The 20,624-nt window shown below is 35.2% G+C and overlaps 1 protein-coding gene across 9 annotated transcripts in view; it reads left to right on the forward strand.

Annotated features, from left to right (window-relative positions):
- DLG1 (discs large MAGUK scaffold protein 1) overlaps positions 1–20,624 on the forward strand; it is a 263,904-nt gene that overhangs the window by 123,994 nt on the left and 119,286 nt on the right. For 7 of the 9 annotated variants that reach the window (XM_023728734.1, XM_023728733.1, XM_023728736.1 and 4 more), the window contains 2 exons: positions 4,160–4,258; positions 13,782–13,835. In XM_023728734.1, the coding sequence (XP_023584502.1) occupies positions 4,160–4,258; positions 13,782–13,835 (153 nt within the window). The remainder of the gene's footprint in view (positions 1–4,159; positions 4,259–13,781; positions 13,836–20,624) is intronic. The other 2 variants (XM_023728738.1, XM_023728739.1) reach the window with 1 other exon arrangement.

Genomic DNA, 20,624 nt, shown 5'->3' on the forward strand with positions numbered 1-20,624 from the left:
TTTTCTATCATAACCCAAATATAAAACGATTACTATATATTATTGTCTTATTCTTTATATTAGAATCTTCAGTTTGACATTTTACCAATTTAGAATCTTCTTACACAACTTCCCAAAATTTAATCATATTCTCAATCCTGCACTCAAAATATCCTCTCATCCTTTAATATTACTGTTATCAGATCTAATATCTATGTGTTCCATATCAACCAACCTTTGTTTGATTAATATTTATTTAGAGCTGTATTTTTGCTTTAAGTAAAGTAAGTGATTTTGTTGTTCTGGAATTCTTCTTACCTGAATGAGTTATTAGCTGTGGCTTAGAAATTGTTTGTGTTGATATGTCATTTGTTTTTAAGCATGACCCTGTCAGTGATTGCCTTCCTTAAGAAAGAGACAGTAACATGTTCTTTTTTTAAAGTACTTGCTTAGTGGCCTATAAAGTGTGAATTAACAAGGTGTAGGTTGTTTTAGGATTTTTTTAAAAATTGTATCAGAGATAAACGGTTACAGTGAAATTTAAATGTAACATTAAAAGTTTTATAGTTTATCATAAAGGATTTTGGAGAACAACTGTTTGTTTTGTGCTTGGCTTTGAAATTCGGCATAAGCATGTAGTGTTGTCTTTTTTTTTAAAATCATAGTGAAGTATTAATCAGCTAATATCTGATCCTGTTATTTGGACTGGAGATCATTACTAAGAAAATAATTTAATGTTACAATTGGGACATTTTCAAACATTTAAAAAATAAACTTATTTTAGACTTTCTTGACTTGGACACTTTTGAAGACTACAACTAGTTGTTTTGTAGTGTATCACTGAATTTGAGTTTGTCTGAGGCTTGATGATTAGATTCAAGTTACGCATCTTTGATAGGAATGTTCCAGAAGTGATGTGTTCTTACTACATTTTATTAGGTGGCATATGATTTTGATTTGTCCCATTAATAGTAATATTAACTATGATTATTAAGATAGTATCTATTAGGTTTCTCCACTCCCATAAATATTTTGCAGGGAGATACGTATAGATACATACACACATATATCCCATTCAAAATTTTATCCACTAGTCAGGAAGCTGATGTTTCTTGAGTGATTTTTTACTATAACCAAACCAAACCCATTGCCATCCAGTCAGTTCTGACTCCTAGCGACCCTACAGGACAGAGTAGAAGTGCTCCATAACATTTCCAAGGAGCAGCTGGTGGATTCGAACTGCTAGCTTTTGGTTAGCAGCCAGGCTCTTAACCACTGCACCACCAGGGCTCTGATTTTTTTACCATGGTCATTGCTAAATGATGATTTTGTAATTTCATCATTCCTTCTACATTTTTTTAGTGGGCATTCTGCTGTAAGGAAATACTTTCCCTTCCCCCATTTATTATTCATGTATTTATTCACATCAGTATGGACTCACAGATTCTTACTTTTATACAGTGGATTTTATGCTATTATTATCATTATTTATTTTGAGTCTCAAATTGTTCCCAGTTTGACCAGTGGAAGCCCTTTCTGTGTTCTTTGTCATGCCCCCATTACAGTTGGAGTATTTCCTTATTTTCTGGCACAGCAAAATGTTCTAGGCTCATATTGTACTTGCTGAAATCAGCCATTTCTCCAAGAAACCCTGCTTTGTTTTCTCTCTTTTTTTTAAGGAGAACGGGTATTTAGAAAGCAAGATCTGGGTGCTAGGTATGTTCATGCCGTTGGGGTGTTGCTACTCCCAGATCCTCCTTGTGGGCATAACTAGGGAATATATAATACATACACACACACACACACACACACACACAGAGTTATATTTATTTCTCTACCTATATTGATAATTCTGCGATCATACCAATACCTCCAATTCCAGTCTAACACCATAGATTTCATTCTAATTTTGTCCCTTTCCATATGTGTTAACTCCCTGACATGAGAAACCTTGCTCTGATTATCCTTTATGTATTTATTTATTTATTGGATCAAAATCCCTTCTACGTAGGCAATCTCCTTATCACTACTGACACTCTAGATGGTTACCCGCCTCACTGCTCAGGTTCCAGCAGATCCCCCTTTACCCTACTCAGGCCCCCATGCTTCATGCTACCACTGCCCCTCACATAGAGACTCTCTTCATCTCACTTGGACTCCAGCAGTGCACATCAGACTGATGCTCCTGCTCTGCCCTGATGGACACTTGTTTCACCTTGCTCAGGCTCCAGCACTTTGTGTCAGGCTTCTGCCACTCCTCCACTCCCTGCACACAGATGCTCTCCTCACCCTACTTATCTTCAGCAACCTACATTTTCCTCTTCAAGAAAGTTTTTGCCAACATCCAAGTCATGATGATATTCTACTATGTTATCTTCTAGAAGCTTTGTTTATTTTTTATTTTTTTTACCTGTCTCAATTGTGTCAACAACCATCTGGAACTGATTTTGAGCATGCTATAAGGTAGGGATCAGGATTCATTTGTTTTTCCGTATAGCTGTCCAGTTGATCTGGCAGCAGTTCTTTAAAAAAAAAAAAACACCTTTTCCTACTGCTTTGAAGTACCACCTTTAAAATTAAGAGTTAGAACCTGTGGGTTTTCAGACATTTCTAGAAGATCAGATAAGTATTCCACTTAAAATTGGTTGGTATTTAAATTATTAATTTTAAGCTCATTATATGGAATTCAGAATGTTTTTTTCTAAAGGAACAATATATAAATAGTGATTGGAGTCCAAAGCCAGACCCAGCCCCCTGAGGCTTTATTCATAATGTACTTTCAGTACTATTTCACCTGTCTTATCAGATGTTATTACTTCTCTGGGAAAATCATTCTAACTCTCAAACTTGGGTCTAGAAACTCCTACCATGGGTGCTCACTGCTTCTGCCCTCCAAAGGGCAGCCGAAGTATCTCCTGGAATTGGACTATTGTATAGGTTAGATCTTAGCCAGGTTTATTTTTGGCTCTTCTGAGGTTTTTTGTTCATGTTTAACAATTTGTTTTTCCTGTTTTAAGTCTTTGTTGATGCACATTGTCTTCTTAACCTGTTTGATGTTAGTGTTTTCTTATACATGTAAGATACGTTGTTTTTGTAGCAAATGTTTATGAATTGATCCAATTTATAGGACTGGGTCTTGTTACAAAACACCTTTTGTGTGTTCCAGTTAAATCTTTTTAAAAATAATTGAATCAAGTCAAACATAATAATTGACTGGAAATGTTAAAACATCTTAGTTTATATTATCAGGGTTCTCCACCTCTTTTCCCTTTCTCGCTTGCAGTTTGTTTTCCCTGCTGCCAGATGATCTTTCTAAAAGTTTTAATTTATTACCTGACCCTCCTGCATTAAATGTTTTTAATATCACTTCTTCTGTCTGCCTTGCAATTTCCTAATTATCTTTCAGAGTTCAAAACAAGTTACACCTCATTTATGAAACAGTTTTCTGGAATCTGTAAGGCACGTAACAGACACTTAACCAAAAACGAAACCCATTACTGCTGAGTCGATTCCAACTCATAGCAACCCTATAGGACAGAGTAGAACTGCCCCATAGGATTTCCGAGGAGTGTCTAGTGGGTTTGAACTGCTGACCTTTTGGTTAGCAGTCATAGATCGTAACCACTTCACCACCGGGGCTTTTAGTGAATCTTAATTAAATTAATGACTGTACAGACAGGTTTAGTAAGGTTATTACTGTTCTTGATAGTAGAGGTCACTAGCACAGATTATTTAAAAGTGATATAGATTAAATTTTGAAATCCTTCAGATCTTTTGCTGATGGGCTAATAAAATTACTTTTGATTCTCTGAATGCTGAGAGGAAAGTAGTCAAATGTATCTGGAATGCTAGAAAAATATTCTGCAGTCTATCTATGCAGCAAGTGTATTATCTCCTGGAGGGAGGGATATTGTAAGTCATTATCATTTATTATTTTCATTTATACATCCAAAGAGCAGTCATTCATTTTAACTACAGTCATTGAAGTTATCATCGGTGGTATGATTATTATTCAGATTATTTCTGAAGAGAGCATGTTCTCATTTAAATTGAAGCAATATGTAAATATTTTACCTGTTTTTCAGTTATTTCTGAAAACTATATGTCACAACTTTCTGTTGAGTGTTTTCCCTTTTACTTTGGTGTTTTGTCCTGATTTTTTGTCATTGATGATTTTTAGCCAACAGAAGCTGTACCTCCCTCTTCTCCCACTGTCCCCGTGATCCCCGTCCTGCCAGTCCCTGCTGAGAATACTGTCATCCTACCCAACATAACACAGGTTATTAGTTTCTTTTTTCTTCGTGAAAATTTGATTTGCTTTTAATGTTTTATTTGTATTGTTTTAAAACTGTTCTAACTGTTGCTTTGTTAAATTTGGGCATCGGTGGGTATTTTCAAGAACTAAATATTTGAGATTTAATATAAAATGGATTCAACGTTTGCTATTTTATTAGGTTGCCTGTGAAATAGGACACATTCTAAACTTACCTTCATAATATAGAACCTCCTTGAGTTTGTTATTATGCCTTTAATACTTGTAAATGTGTATGAAGCAGTTTTTAAATATTTTTGCTTTAGAAAATTTTGTTCATATTTTAAAGATAATAAAAATTATTAGCCTTCTAATCTTGTAATGGATGTGTCATTTTATTTCCCAGGATATATTCATCTTCTTTGGAAATACTCATCCTTCTATTGTTTTTTTACATAACATACTTCACATTTGTTAATTAAAAATAATGGCTGATGTGTATGAAGTATATGGGAACTCTCTGTGTTGTCTTTGCAACTTTTCTGTAAATTTAAAACTATACTAGTTAATTTTAAAATATTTTTAAAAGCATGTAACAGCCAAAAAAGAAAATGAAATAATAGCCAATTATCAGAGAATGTGAACATTTTTAGCTTTCAGCACTTTAGTAGTCTCAAAGGGTGGTCTAAGGAGACATTAACTGCCCTTGCAACAGACTCATTCAAAGTGAAAATAATGTATAATTAACTATAGTAATAATGATCTTTGGTGTAAAAGGTCTTATTTCAAATGTGAAGAAATGCATACTTAGACATTTGTTATTATTGATCTGTAACAAAATCTAAGTAAAAATAATATGTTTGCTGTGTAAACAGTTTCAAAATAAGCCCCCACTGGGGAAAAAATGGGATATCAACCGTGATCACTTACTTTTCAGCACCTTCCTCCTCTCCCAAAAAAAGAAAATTAATAGGAACATCAATACAAATTAGGATTCTAGGGGAAATTACAGGTATTACAGTAAGGCCAGTCTATATTACTGTTACTACTTCTACATAATCTTGACCCTTTATGAAAATCATTAAAAATTAAATCAAAGAAAACCACCAAGAAGTGAATCGACCAATCTGGATAAATATTCTCTCTATATTGCAGAGAAGAAATTGAACTTATAAATAAAATATACTTCTAAGTGAACAGCCTAAGGGTTATTGTAGCACTGTATTAATGTAACATCTTCCCAGGTATCTAAGGCTTAGTACTACAATACTTCTTTAAAAATAAGAAATTTGAAAGTTTATTTCACTCTCATCTCTTGAATTCAACTATTTGATATGGAAATAGTTTTCTAGAATTCTTTGAAATTTTGTACCAATGTCATCTTATATTCAGTAAGGAACCTGTCCTTTCTTATTGATTAATTTATTTACTCCAAGTCTCCTTAACTTAACATCCCACTACACTTGGAAACTGTTGAGACATTGCATAGCCTTTAGTTAAAAATACTGGCTTTGGAATCATGTTGACCTGAATTGAAATTCCATTCCTACTACTTATTAGCTGTGTAACTTTGTGCAGTCTACTTAACCACACTGAACTTCTGTTTACTCATCTGTCATACTGAAGATGATAGTACTGCTAACTCAAAGTGTTGTTACAATGATTGAAAGGATGATTATTGTGTGCGAAGGACACAGCACAGTGACTGGTACATGGTAAGCATTTAGATCTTGGCTATTGATGTTATTAGTGTTGTCTCATATTTCTTTGAGACAGTAAAGCAAGAGACAAGTTAAAAAAAAAATGAGGCTATGTATACAAGAGATAGGCCTATGTATTCTACCTAGACACACTTTAGATTTTAAATGCACTGCAAAAATCCATGAAGGATAGTTAACAGTTGATGTTGTATTATCTGAGAAAGCCTAGTTGTGTGCCTAATTTTCCACAGTAAGTGTATTCTTGATTTTGTATAACGTACATTATAAAATTAATACAGCCCATTAATGATTTTTGTCTTCAAATAAGTTCTGATAAATGGAAATAATTTTTCTTCTAAAGATCTGCTACTGTATTATATTGGTGCATCAGGATATAATAGAAATAGAAGCAGAAGACACAAGATTTAGAGTTTAGTCCTGTCTTTGTCACTCAGAAAGTTACTTAACCTTTCTGAGTTTTGTACCCCCTTCATTTATTAAATGGGAGTTAATGCCTCCCTGACAACTTCCGAATGAGTTTGAAAGTCAGGCAAATTATACACATACATATATATTTAAGAAAATATATTGTCTTTCATTATTTCTGGAACTCATATTTTCAGAGTACTATTATATTGATCATGTCATTTGAACTTTATGAAAGCCCTCTACAGTAGGAATTATTGTGCTGATTTTACAGAGTGGTACAGAAAAAAAATGTATATTGAATGGCCACTTAAAGTTGCAGAAGGAACATGGACTTTATAGTCAGATAGACCTGACTCCATCACTTCCTTGCCTCACTACTTTCTGGCTGTGTGATGGTGGGAAAAATTACCTAACTTCTCAGAGCGTCAGTTTCTCCACATGGAATAACAGATGCTTTTTCTCCTGGATATGTAACCATATCTCTGTGATGCTTGGTCCATTAAATTCACAGGCTTATATGTCTCCTCCCAAGTAAATACTCTTCTTAAAAGCCAGATACTTTACACCTTTATTTCTCTCAGTTGCGAGTATAATTATTGTATAATTGAGGTATTGTTGAAAATACTTGTAGGGTGTGTTTATGTGTGAGAGAGAGAGATCTTTTTTTCATATTCAAGTATATACTTCGGAGCAGATTATTTTTCATTCAGTTTTTTATTATTCAATCATAGAGATTCTAAGATGAATATAACATTGTCCCTGTTGTCTAGGAGCCTACTATTATTTGTGCAAGAGACAAATTAACAAATAACTCCTATATGACTGGAGAGTACTTAAATTAGAGCTGTGTCCAGAGCAGAGCATTCTGTTGTTTCTGGACTTCTCAAGTTTCACAAATTGGTATTAAAAGATTAGATCATTAGTGTAATCTGAAGTATGACTTGATATATTTTCATTTTACCAAAAAAGCTAAAACCAAACCCACTGCCGTGAAGTCGATTCCAACTCATAACAACCCTATAGGACAGGATAGAACAGCCTCATAGGGTTTCTAAGGCTGTAAATCTTTACGGAAGCAGATTGCTGCCACATCTTTTTCCTGTGGCATGTCTGGTGGGTTCGAACTGCCGACCTTTTGGTTAGCAGCCAAGCTACGCTACACCACCAAGGCTACTTCCGTTTTACCAGTAACCTTAAATGTTAGAGTGTACTTTGGATTGTTTGGATGAGCCATTTTTTACCAAACACTGACACCTGACCACAGTGCCCTTATTTCCATTTGTTTTTCTAATCACTTTAACCCACAGCAATCACCTCAGTGATAGCACTTAACTTTTAATGTGTCTCAAATTAGAATTCAAGATGTATTCTCTGGGGTTTATGAGTGCTGCATTTGAAAAACACTTGTTTATAATTTAGTAGGGGAGAAAGAGACAGCCAACAAATAACGTAATGAAACTTTGATAAATGCTAAAGAGAAGAAATACAGTGTAAAATAGCATTTTCTAAACATTATGGCCTATTTTTAAATGACTAGATCTTAGAATTATTTTAACAGTTTTTTTTTAATGTAATAGGGCCCTCTGAAATTGTGTAAGGATGTTTCAATCTATTCTAACAGCAATCAGTAGGAGATCTTTTGTTAATGAAATAGCATAGTAAAAGTTGGGTGAGCAAAATTATGTTTCTTAAGTTTTCTTATTGATACTTGGTCAAATTCTTCAGGGGCTCATTAGTGCCTCCTTCTGGAATGTACCTGCCCCTTTACTTTATTCCCCCTGTCTCTAAGTAAATTGTAGGACTTCATTATTGTCCAAGTTGAAAAAGTGCAGTGATGTATATTGTTAGTACATAATAATATATAAGTATTTTATATAGCTTTCTGTGATTTACAACGTTTTCCTTTATATTACTTCACTGGAGCCTCACACAGTACTCGGGTAGAGGCAGGTATTACTACTGTCTTTACTGACGGAGAAAATGAGGCACAGGGAAGGGTTTTTATTTATTTGAAATAGTTTTTACATAACTTACTCTCAATCCTTTTTGTTGTTGTTGTTGTTCGATTTCCTCCTAAGCAAAGTTGATAATTCCATGTTACCTACTGTGCTACCCACTTGTCCTGGTTAAGGATCCCAAGGTCTTAAGTTAGCCAGATTTGCTACTGTTTTAGGTTTTAGTACCCTTTACTTCAGCTATATGAAAGTATATACTTTCTATGGCCAACTTTTTCTTTTTTTTTTTTTTTTCCCCCTGAAGTAGCTTCTCCTTAAGCTTACCTAGTCATGTTCATTAAGTCGGTATTACAAATCAGGAACCGTGGTGGCACAGTGGTTAAAGTGCTCAGCTACTATCCAAGTTCAAACCTGGTTCGAACCCACCAGCCTCTCCGCAGGAGAAATACGTGGCAGTCTGCTTCCATAAAGATTTATAGCCTTAGAGCAGGAGAAAAATGTAGAACAAAATTCAGATCCACAAAAAAAGACCAGACTTACTGATCTGACAGAGACTGGAGGAACCCCTGGAACTATGGCCCCCAGATACTCTGCTAACCCAGAACTGAAACCATTCCCAAATCCCAGTTTTCAAAGATCAGACAGGCCTATAAAACAAACAGAACAGACGTGAGGAATGTTCTTCTTAGTTCAATCAAATATACGAGACCAGATGGGCAACTCCTGTCCAAAAGCAAGACAAAAAAGCAGAAAGGGACAGGAACTGGACGAATGGGCACAGGGAACCCAGGGTGGAATGGGGGAGCGTACTGTCACATTGTGGGGATTGCAGCCAATGTCACAAGACAATATGTATATAAATATTTGAATGAGAAATTAACTTGAGCTCCAAACCTTCACCTAAAATACAATTTAAAAAAATTAATTGGAAAAAAAAAAATTTTATAGCCTTGGAAACCCTATGGAACAGTTATACTCTGTCCTATAAGGTTGCTATGAGTCAGAGTTGACTCAACAGCAATGGGTTTGGGTTTTTTCTTTTAATTCTAAAATGAACTTTAAACATTGTGCTGGGTTGAATAGTGTCCCTCCAAATTCATGTCCATCTGGAAGCTGTGCATGTGACCTTCTTTGGAAATAAGAGTCTTTGCAGATGTACTTGGGTTAAGATAAGGTCACACTGGAAAGGTTTACACACAAGAAGAAACAATCTTTGATGGTTATGAGGGAGGGGGAGGGGGAGGGGTGAAAATAGAAAAACGTTAAATAGACAATAGATAAATGGTAACTTTGGTGAAGGGTAAGACAGTACACAAAGCCGGGGAAGCCAACGCAAGGTCATGGAAGCTCCATAGACATATACGAACTCCCTGAGGGACCGAATTGCTGGACTGAGGGCTGTGGGGACCATGGTCTTGGGGAACATCTAACTCAATTGGCATAACATAGTTTATAAAGAAAATGTTCTACATTCTACATTGGTGAGTAGCATCTGGGGTCTTAAAAAGCCTGTGAGCAGCAATCTGAGATACTGCACAGGTCTCACCCCTTTGGGAGCAAGGAAGAATGAAGAAAACTAAAGATACAAGGAAAAGATTAGTCCAAAGGACTAATGGACCACATCTACCACGGCCTCCACCAGACCAAGTCCAGTACAACTAAATGGTGCCCGGCCACCACCACTGACTGCTCTGACAGGGTTCATAATACAGGGTCCCAGACAGAGCTGGAGAAAAATGTAGAACAAAATTCTAATTCACAAAAAAAAGACCAGGCTTACTGGCCCGACAGAGACTGGAGAAATCCCAAGAGTATGGCCCCCGGACACTCTTTTAGCTCAGTAATGAAGTCACTCCTGAGGTTCACCCTTCAGCCAAAAATTAGACCGGCCTGTAAAACAAAACAAGACTAAAGGGGCACAACAACCCAGAGGCAAGGACTAGAGCAGGAGGGGACAGGAAAGCTGATAATAGGTAACACAAAGTCGAGAAGGGAGAGTGTTAACATGTCATGGGTTTGTTAACCAGTGTCATAAAACAATATGTGTACTAACTGTTTAATGAGAAGCTAGTTCTGTCAACTTTCATCTAAAGTACAATTAAAAAAAAAAAAAAGTTGAGCAGACAGACTTTAAACAAAAAAAAAAGATAAAGTCGTACTGGACTAGAAAACTGAAAAAAAAAAAAAAAAAAACCTGTTGCCGTCAAGTCGACCCCAACTCATAGCGACCCTATAGAACAGAGTAGAACTGCCCCGTAGGGTTTCCAAGGAGCACCTGGTGGATGCGAACTGCCAACCTTTTGGTTAGCAGCCGAAGCTCTTAACCACTATACCATCCGGTTTCCTACTGGACTAGGGTGGGCCCTAAATCCAATAACTGGTGTCCTATAAGAAGACCATGTGATACAAAGAGACAAACATGCAGAGAACACCATTTGACGATGGAGGCAGAAATTGGAGTGATTCGTCTACAAACCAAGGATTGCTGGCAGCTAACAAACTAGGCAGAGGCACACCTTGATTTCGGACTTCTAGCCTGGGGTGGAGGTGGTTCAGTAGTAGAATCCTCACCTTCCACGTGGGAGACTGAAGTTTGATTCCTGGCCATTGCACCGATGCACAGCCACCACCTGTCTGTCAGTGGAGGCTTGTGTTTTGCTATCATATTGAACAGGTTTCAGCAGAACTTCCAGACCGAGATGGACTAGGAAGAAAGGCCCTGGTGATATACTTCTGAAAATCAGCCAGTGAAAACCCTGTGGATCACAGTGGTCCAATTTACAACTGCAGCAGGTCATAAGGATAGCCATGTTTGGGGGACACTGGTAGTTCAGGAGGATATTGGTGGTTCACTGGTAGAATTCTCACTTTTTGTGAAGGAGACTTGGGTTCAATTCCCGGCCAACACACCTCACGGTCAGCCAACCATCTGTCATTGATGGTTTGCATGTTGCTGTGATCCTAAACAGGTTTCAGCAGAGCTTCTAGACTAAGATGAGCTAGGAAGAAAGCTCTGGCGTTGTACTTCTGAAAATCAGCCACTGAAAACCCTGTGGATCACAAAACTCCGATCCACAACCGGTCATGGGCATGGTGCAGGACCCGACAGTGTTTTCTTCTGTTGTAGGGGGGGTCACCATGAGTCGAGGGCCAACTCTATGGCAACTAACAACAACAACAAGCCTCCAGAACTGTGAAAGAATATATTTATCTCAATTTGTGGTAATTTATTATGGCAGCCCTAGGAAGCTAATACAGGTATTAATATCAGTTTTAGGGTGTGAATGCTAATATCTTAATAGCAACTGTAACTTACGGTATTTCACAGCTGCCTCAGTAAATAACCTCTTACAAACTGAGTACTTGGCTCAATATGATTTTTTTTTTGCTTTACTTTTTATTATGGAAATTTTCAGAAATACTGAAAGAGTATACAGTGAACTCACATGTGTACCCATCACCAGCTACGAGTCATCAGCTCATGTCCACTCTTACTTGATCCATACCTTCTCCCACCTTCAACTTCCCATTGTTTTATTTTGAAGTAAAGTTAACACCTCATATTGTTGTATTCATGTATATTTTGATATCAGCAAGACTTTTTAAATGACTTGAATCAAAAGGTAGCTTCTATATGATGATAAGTTGATTCTGATAAGCAGCTAGCGTTGTAGTAATTATGGGATAAATTAGATTTTGATGAGAACCACCTTTTTTCCACTGCACACTTAGCGGTAATTGGGCACAGGAAACCAAATGTGTTTCTGCCATAACTGTTGAAAATGTAACTTCTTTTGGAACTTTAAATAGCTATGTTCTTTCTTGCCCTCCTCCGTAATTACTTAAGCAGAGTAAGGTGAAGTTGTGCCATTAATATTTTTTAATGAAGTAAAATACTGTCACTTTGAAGAACCTCAATAGATCATTGGGAAACAATTCCAGATATTCATAAAATCTCAGATGTCTGTAAGTTGAGTAACTGCTTAAGTAGCAGTCTTACAAATAGTATGTTTGTTATGTTTGATTTTCACTGAATCACTTGGAGCTGCACTATGATACTCAAAGATAGGGCTGCACATAAAGTAGGTAATGTCATGTTACATATTACAGATATTACCTACTTTTAATCAGCTGTTTTATGTAGCCCAAGTATATACTTTCTAGTTAGTATTTAACCATGAAACTGTGTTGCCTCTTTCAGCATTTTATCATTTGGTCATTCAGATCTAGTCTTTGCTGAAAATAATATAAAACATTTGAACTCTGAATATTCATCTTTTTTAAAAGCCTGTATATTTGGAATAAAATGGTTATTTTGTTTAATATGGTTAATGTTCAGCTTTTACGTAATTCTGGTTCAGTTAATTGGAAGAGAAAAAATATTAATGTTTATAGAAATGTCTGCTATAATTTGTTTAAAGGATTGTTATCGTTTTGATTCTATAAAAACGTTGTGATTTGATATTGGTACTTTTATAATCTTAAAGATGCAGAAGACAGGTAATTTGAAAAGAAGTTACCAGTTGTTTGATTTTTTTGGATTCAGTATCAGCGTTTTGTTCTTTATTTTCACCTGTGTACTAGTCACTTCTGACCTAACCCAAGAGCCTGGGTGGGACAACAGTTAAGTGCTCGGCTGCTAACCAAAAGGTTGGCAGATCGAACCCATCCAGCTGCTCCACAGGAGAAGAACCTGGCAGTCTGCTCTCAGAAACATTATAGCCTAGAAAACCCTGTGGGCCAGTTCTACTCTGTAACCTGGATTGCTGTGATCAAGCATTGACTCCACAGCAGCTAACAGTAAAAACAAACTTAACCTGAAAACCAAGCTGTTTTTCAGTCTAAACTTAATATGTTTTACTTGTATTTTGTGCTATAATAGACCATTGTTGTTTCTATGAGTGGTCTAAAAGTACAGGTGGAGAGCAGTCATTGCAGCTGGAAATAATTGGGGGCTTTTATATTAAGAATGTGTTACCAATTTTATACAAGTTTTAGATTGATTTCTTTGTGTGTTTGTGGCAGACCTTTTTTCATGTTCAAATACAGTTCAGTGTGGGGAAGAATTTTTTTTTTTTTCTGGATGATAAGATGATTGGAATTTTTATGGGTTTCCCTGGGAATAGAAAAGCTAATGATTTCTAAGCAACTTAGAGTTATTTGTTATATAACAGAATATTCGTGGATTTTATAAAAAGGCTATGGTGAACTTTTTTACGAGGCTTAAAATATGTTTTAGCAGAAATAGCAATTTATTTCTCAAAAGCAAATCTAATTTAACTACTTATACCTAATTTTTTCTCTTTAGTGCTGCAACTGGATACATTTCTTAGCATATGAAAAACTCATAAAATTATGGTCCAGGAAATAACAGATCTTTCATATGCTTCTAACATTTCTGAACATTAATATGTAATGCTTTGATTTCCTTGTTAAGCTAACTCATTTAAAATTCTTTCTTTAAAGGCAAATCCTCCTCCAGTACTGGTCAACACAGATAGCTTGGAAACACCGATTTACGTAAGTTCCATTTCCTTCCCGTATTTAAATAGTTCTGCCTTTCCTATTCAGTTTTTGATACAGAAATAAAGACCGTAGAATTATTTTCTAATATATTATAGTTATAATGTAAAAGTGTACTGTCACTAAGCCATAATTATTGTATTAAACGAAGCAATACTAATCATTTTGAAGAATACAGTTATTTGTCTTTTTTGGTGCTTTTCTGTCAAACTTAAGCAAAGCAGAAATGTTGACATAGGAATTTATGTTTTTATTTTGAAATAATAATGATTAACTTCCACTAAAGGCTATCTCTGATGAGTGGTCACTGTTATACAAATGCCATATATTCAAAGAATCATTTTGGAAATCTAAGTGACTAGATTTTTAGTAATTAGATTTTTGCGGGTGTTTGTATACTAAAATAATTCGTTGTAACTTTATAACTTTAAATTGATTGTTTCTCTCTAAATTTACTTTGTTAAAAAGCCCTCTTTCCCTTAAAGATCGGTAACTAGAACAGCAGAATCTCAGCCAAGGTTTTTCATCCCAAAGAGAAATGTCTTTAGAGACATTTAAGTAGAAGTAGTGTGTATGCATTGTTCTTTGTGGGGGGTGGGAGTATAATTTTAATAGACTGTAATGTAAAAATCCTTTCCTCTCATTTTTAAACCATAGTTAAATTTCCATCTGTACTTTAAAATATTTCATTTGGCTTTAAATGCTGTTTGTATTTTTGTGAATATGGTTGTATCAAATATTTGGGGATGTTGAAAAACTTCAAATAATAAGACTTAATGTCCTTATGCCAGTGCCACTTAGTCATGATTACTGTAGCTTTGTAGTAGTAAGTCCTTCAACTTTCTTCTTTTTCAAGTTTATTTTGGCTCTTCTGAGTTCTTTGCATTTCCATGTGAATTTTAGGATCAACTTGTCAATTTCTGAAGGGAGAAAAAGGCAGCTGGAATTTTGATAGAAATTGAGTTGAATCTTAGATAAATTTGAGGAGTATTACGGTCTTAACAATATTATGTCTTCCAATCTATGAACATGGATCTCTTCCCGTTTATTTAGGTGTTCTTTAATTTCTTTCAACAATGCTTTATAGTTTTCAGTATACATGTCTTCCACTTCTTAGTTAAATATATTCCTAAGTGTTTTATTCTTTTGAATGCTGTCGTGAATGGAATTGTTTTCTTAATTTTATTTTTGGAGTTTTTATTGCTAGTGTATGAAAATATAATTAATTTTTAGATATTGATCTTGTATACTGCAACCTTGCTGAACACATTTATTAGCTCTGATATGGGTGTGTGTGTGTGTGTGTGTGTGTGTATTTCTTAGGACTTCCTATATGCCAGATCATTTTATCTGTTAATAGAGATAGTTTTACTTCCTTGTTTCTAATCTAGATGCTTTTCATTTCTTTTTCTTGCCTAACTGCCCTGGCTAGAATTTCCAGTACAGTGATTAATAAAAGTGGTGAGAGCAGACACCTTTGTCTTATTCCTGATCTTAGGAGGGAAACTTTTAGTATTTTACTATTAAGTATGATCTTTTACACTCACTTGTAAGTATCAACTGGTACTATAATTTAATTGACATTGAGTTTGATTATTTCACACTCTGTGCACTCCTATTCTGTCCTTAACTAGTAAAAATGTTAAGAGGTACAAATCACAGGACAAAACTTTAGAGTGCCTACTGGCTACAGTAATGAGAAGAAAATAAAGAAATTCACTGTAGTAATTCCTGTCTGTCCCCCTGTCTTTATTTTTCTTAAGGCAGACCATGATGAGCGAGGGTTAGGAAAATTCATTCAATTTGACTTTGGTAGCTTTCTTACATACTAAATGCTTCGTTTTTTCCATATGTAATAGAATCAATAACTATGTTATTTTAAAATTGACCTAAATGGCCATTCATTATTTAGGAAAAACTTTTAAGCAACTTCTTTTGAACTTATTACTTTGTATTTAGTTACCTTAATTTTTAATTAGGAAGAACATTTTTTTCTTCCCAGTGCATTTTTATTTTTAGATACTTGCTTTGTGATGGTATAGGCTTTGAGGTTTTTCATTGCCTGACTTTACACATTAATATGAACTATGAGTCATGAATATTGATAGATAAAATCTTGAATTTTGATATGTTACTCTATACTTAGAACAGTATTACTGAATTGAACCTAAACAATAGGGAATTAGTAAGTTAGGCTTCTTTTTGTCTTCCTTTGGACAAGTCTTACAGCTTTTATATAACAGGATTTGTCCTGTTTAAATGTATTAGTATTGGCTAATTAGAAAATTAAAGTCTTTGGCCAGTAGGGGACTGAGGATATCGTGTTATAAATTTCTCTGCTGATTTATGACATATATGTACCCATAATTAAAGCAAAATTATATTAAAGAGAAAAACTGAAACACTTTAAAAGTTAAACAATAAATGTTATTCCATTATACTAGCAACAACCAGTTGGAAATATGAGCTCATCAACTCTGTGAACAAAAATATGATATACCTAACAATAAGCTTAGAAGACAGGTACAGAGTTCGTAGGAAGAAAACTATAAAACTTTACTGAGTGGCGTGAAAGAATACTTAAGTAAGTGAGAGCATACCTTGTTGCTGAGCAGAAAGATAGTGTAAAGATCTTCTGTTTTCCCCAGATTAATCTGTAAATCTGGTATAGTACCAGTCACAGCCCCTAAAATGGTATGTGTGTGAGTGTTTTGGAGGGTAAGGTTGGAATTAATGGAAAAATTCATCTAGCGTTGCACCATCGAATACAGTAGCCACTAACCACGTGTTGCTGTTTAAATTAAATAAAATTTAAAACTTCAGTTTCTCTGTTGTACTAGCCTCATTTCAAGTGCTGTATGTGACTGGTAACTACTGTATTGGACAGTGCAGATCATAGAACATTTCTATCATTGCAGAAAGTTCTGTTGGACAGTGTTGATATAGAAAAGTAAACACTCAAGAACAGCCAAGTAAAATTGAAAATGAAAGTGATTGTGGAGGATTTCCCTGCTTAGAGAGTAAAACATATTATAAAACATCAATAATTAAAGCAACGTAGTTCAATTAGATCAGTGGAGTACAATTTACTTTTGATCCATGTTGTATAATCTGATTATTTTTCCTGGTCAAGTTTATTAAACCTTAGTTTTCTCAGTTATATGGCTTTGTGGGTTTTTTCCCCGGTAATATTAGGATTCTTCCCCCCGCATATTTAGGAACTTGACACCTACTCTTAAATATCTTTAGAATCTTTGTTTTTTACTGGACTATTGACAATTTATCAATTTTTTTCCCTCTAATTTCTCTTCATTTCTGTTTTCTACTACCATAGTTCTTTCTTTGAAAACCTATTTGATACTCAGAAACCTTTAAGAACTCCATATGTTTTTTAACTCCTTATGAAAGCATTCAAGACTTTTCACAGTCAGACCCCAGTTTACATCTAGCTTCTTCTCAAGCTACCACCCTCTACACAGAATCCCATTTTATTAATAGGACTAGATTCAAACCCTAGCAAATACTAGCAGTAACACTTCTCCAACTGTCAAGTGTTCTCAAGAACTATTCTAAATCCATTCTCATTTTCAAAGAGAAAAGAAATAACCGTATGTTTTCTCAGTAGTGTATTCATTTTATCTAAAGATTGAACTCTTACTCTTTTCTCCGGTCCCACCTTATCCCTCACTCTGTCTTGTTGATTGAAAGTAATAAACTCTTCAGCCACGCATTTCTTTCTTATTGGAAGCCACATTTTATAAAGATATTATAAAGATTAAACTATAGACAAACCAACCATTGTATAGTTTTGCTGGAGAACATAATTGTTTTTAAAAATACCACATTACCATTGTTCTTCTCACTTTTACTGTTAATAAAGTGGTACTTTTAGAGTAATTTGTGCTTTCAGTAATGTACTCTCTGTCCTTAGAAGCCCAGTGTGAATGTGTTCAGTGTAGTTATTGAATTCTTTATATATTTTTGGAATTTTCACACAATTTCAAGTTAATGAGAGTTTTGGAATAAAAGCATTCAGGGTTCACAAGACCTCTTAGTCACATTTCATCTTTTTTTTTTTTTAAATCTCTCTATGCTACCTGGAAACCTCACCCAGATGTCAATATATTATGACCTGACATTAAATTAAGCTCCAAGGGCATCTACTAAGTACTTATCTTGTGAGAAGTTTTAATGGTGAAAATCTTAAATTCCTAAAAGGAGAAATCATAAGACCATAATACACAAAATTTACATACTAACACCAAAAGGCCTATATAAGCACAGTTATTTGGAAATGTTTTCCAGAATAAAATTGCAGACTATTTAGAAATAAACAAATGAACAAAAAGAGAGCCCAGTATAGCAATTGTGAGAGTCTACCAAAGCCAGATGACGAAAGAAAATTTTTAAACTTAAATGGATATTTTTAAAAACAGATAAGAGTAAGCGTAAATGAATTAAGCATTCAATTCAAGAAGCGTTAAAAAACAAAAAAGCCTAAAGAAAGAATCAGGAATTGATTTAAAAAAAAAAAAAAAGGAAGAAAGTAATGACATAGAATATAATATAGCCATCAGTATTGTTGAAACTACTGCTTTGTAAAATACTGATGGACTTTTAGCAAGTTTGAGCAAGAAAAAATAATGATACAAATAACCTTTAAAATAAGAAAGGGAAGTGTAGCTGCAGATATGGATTTTTTTTTCAATCGTAAAAATGGACTTCTACTCAAGTTGGCAAGATATGCACATACATTATCCTCCTCTAGTCTAGATGCACAGAAATAATAGATATTACAAATATATATAAATGCATTTATAATATGTAATTTCAAAACAAGAGGAAAATCTCCTCAGGCAAGAAGGAAGAGAAACAAAGTGGTAACTGTATTTTGAATTCACAAAAGCCACAAGAACTAAGAACCCAAAAGGGTAGCTAAGATGAGTTTCAAAAACACTCACGGAAGAAACTCCCAGAACCTGGACTGGGCCTGAATTAGGATCGCTTTCCTATAATACACTGAAGATAGCAGAGCAATTCATATAAAATTCATTGTTTCTATTGTGGTTATCTATTGCTGCATAACAAACCATCCTGAAACTTAGTAGCTTAAAAGAACAGCAATTTATCATTTCTCATGATTTTCTCTATTAACTAGATAATTCTTCCACTTCAGGTGTTCTTGGTTGGGGCTCTTGCAAAAGGCTGGAAGATCCCAGAAAACTCATTTATATGGCTGGTTGCTAGTTAGGAACACAGCTGGGGCTTCTGGCCAAGGTCCTTGGTTCTCCTTCATTTCGATCTCCTTAGGATGTTTGGGCTTCCTCACGTTATGGTGGCTGAATTCTAAGAAAGTGCATTCTAAGAGACAGAAGTGAGCACTACAAGGCATCATATGACTTAATCTCAGAAATCATACAGTATTGCACGTACCACATTCTTTTTACCAAACCTGGTCACAGGGCCTGCCTCGATCCAGGGGACCAAAAAAACCAAAACCAAACCCATTGCCGTCAAGTCGATTCTGACTCAGTGACCCTTGAGGGTCAGGGGAAATAAACTCTACCTCTTGATGGTGGGGTGATTCATTCATACTGCAAAAGAGCATGGTGGGTGGAAGATGTAATGCACCTTTTGAAATCCAGTTTATCACAACCCCATTTGACTTAGATTGAGTATTTTGCCCAGCCTCATATCACTAGAAATATTCAAGCATGGATTCGAACCCGGGCTAATCTGATTCTAGTGACTTCTTACATTTCACTAGTGGCCCTCACTGTGGGAGTTACTTTTTCCAGAAGGGAATAGGAAATAAATTGTAAGGAATAAGGGTATTCGTTTTTCATCCTTTCCCAGTGCCTTTTCAATTCGTTTTATTTAGTCAGGACTATAAGGTTTGAGCAAGATCTTGAATAGTGAATCAGGTTTGTACATGAAATCTCTAAGTGACATTTGTGAGAGAGGACGCACTAATGTAACACAATTATGGAAATGGGAAACTGCAGCGTATGTAGAGGAAAGAACAAGTCATTCAAACTGCGTGGTATGTCAGGTGTGTGAAGAGGTAAGATATGGATGTTAGGAATGAAGCTGAAGTGATAGATTGGGGTCAGTTCATAGAGATCCTTGATTACCAAGGCAAAATGTTTTTTAAAAAGTTTCTGAAAGTTTTGGTGTATTAAACATGGGCTTCAAGACGATATGTCTGTTTAAAACACGGAATGATTTGGGCAGTGGGGTAGATTGCATTAACAATATCCAAAGGAAGGTAAACAAGGGCCTTGAACCAAGGTAATAGAAATGAGAATGAAGAGCTAATGGTTTTCAGAAAAATTGAATTACTCAAATCAGTAAGAGTTGGCAACTGATTAGATGTATAGATGAAAGGGAAGAGTTCAGTAATAATAAAAACTGAATGTATCCTTTCTATATTTGAAATTCATGATACAATGAATGTCAACTCATTGGTCACATTTGTCCTCTTCCATTCCTTGAAAAACATTTGATTATTCTGAAGTTAACTTTATAAAATCTTCCCTGAAATTATTACAATGAAACTGGTCCCTGGGTGGTGTAAACAGTTAGCCACTCAGCTACTAACCGAAAGGTTGGCAGATAGAACCCACCCAGAGGCATCTCAGAAAAAAGGCCCGGCAGTCTACTCTTGAGAGGTCACAGCATTGAAAACCATTCTAGAGAGCAGTTCTACTCTGCAACACATGGGGTTGCCATGAACCGGAATCAACTCCATGACACCTGGTGGGTTTTTGTTTTTGTTTTTTAATT

Source organism: Trichechus manatus, unplaced genomic scaffold (assembly GCF_000243295.1).
Source record: "Trichechus manatus latirostris isolate Lorelei unplaced genomic scaffold, TriManLat1.0 scaffold00026, whole genome shotgun sequence".
Lineage (NCBI taxonomy): Eukaryota > Metazoa > Chordata > Mammalia > Sirenia > Trichechidae > Trichechus > Trichechus manatus.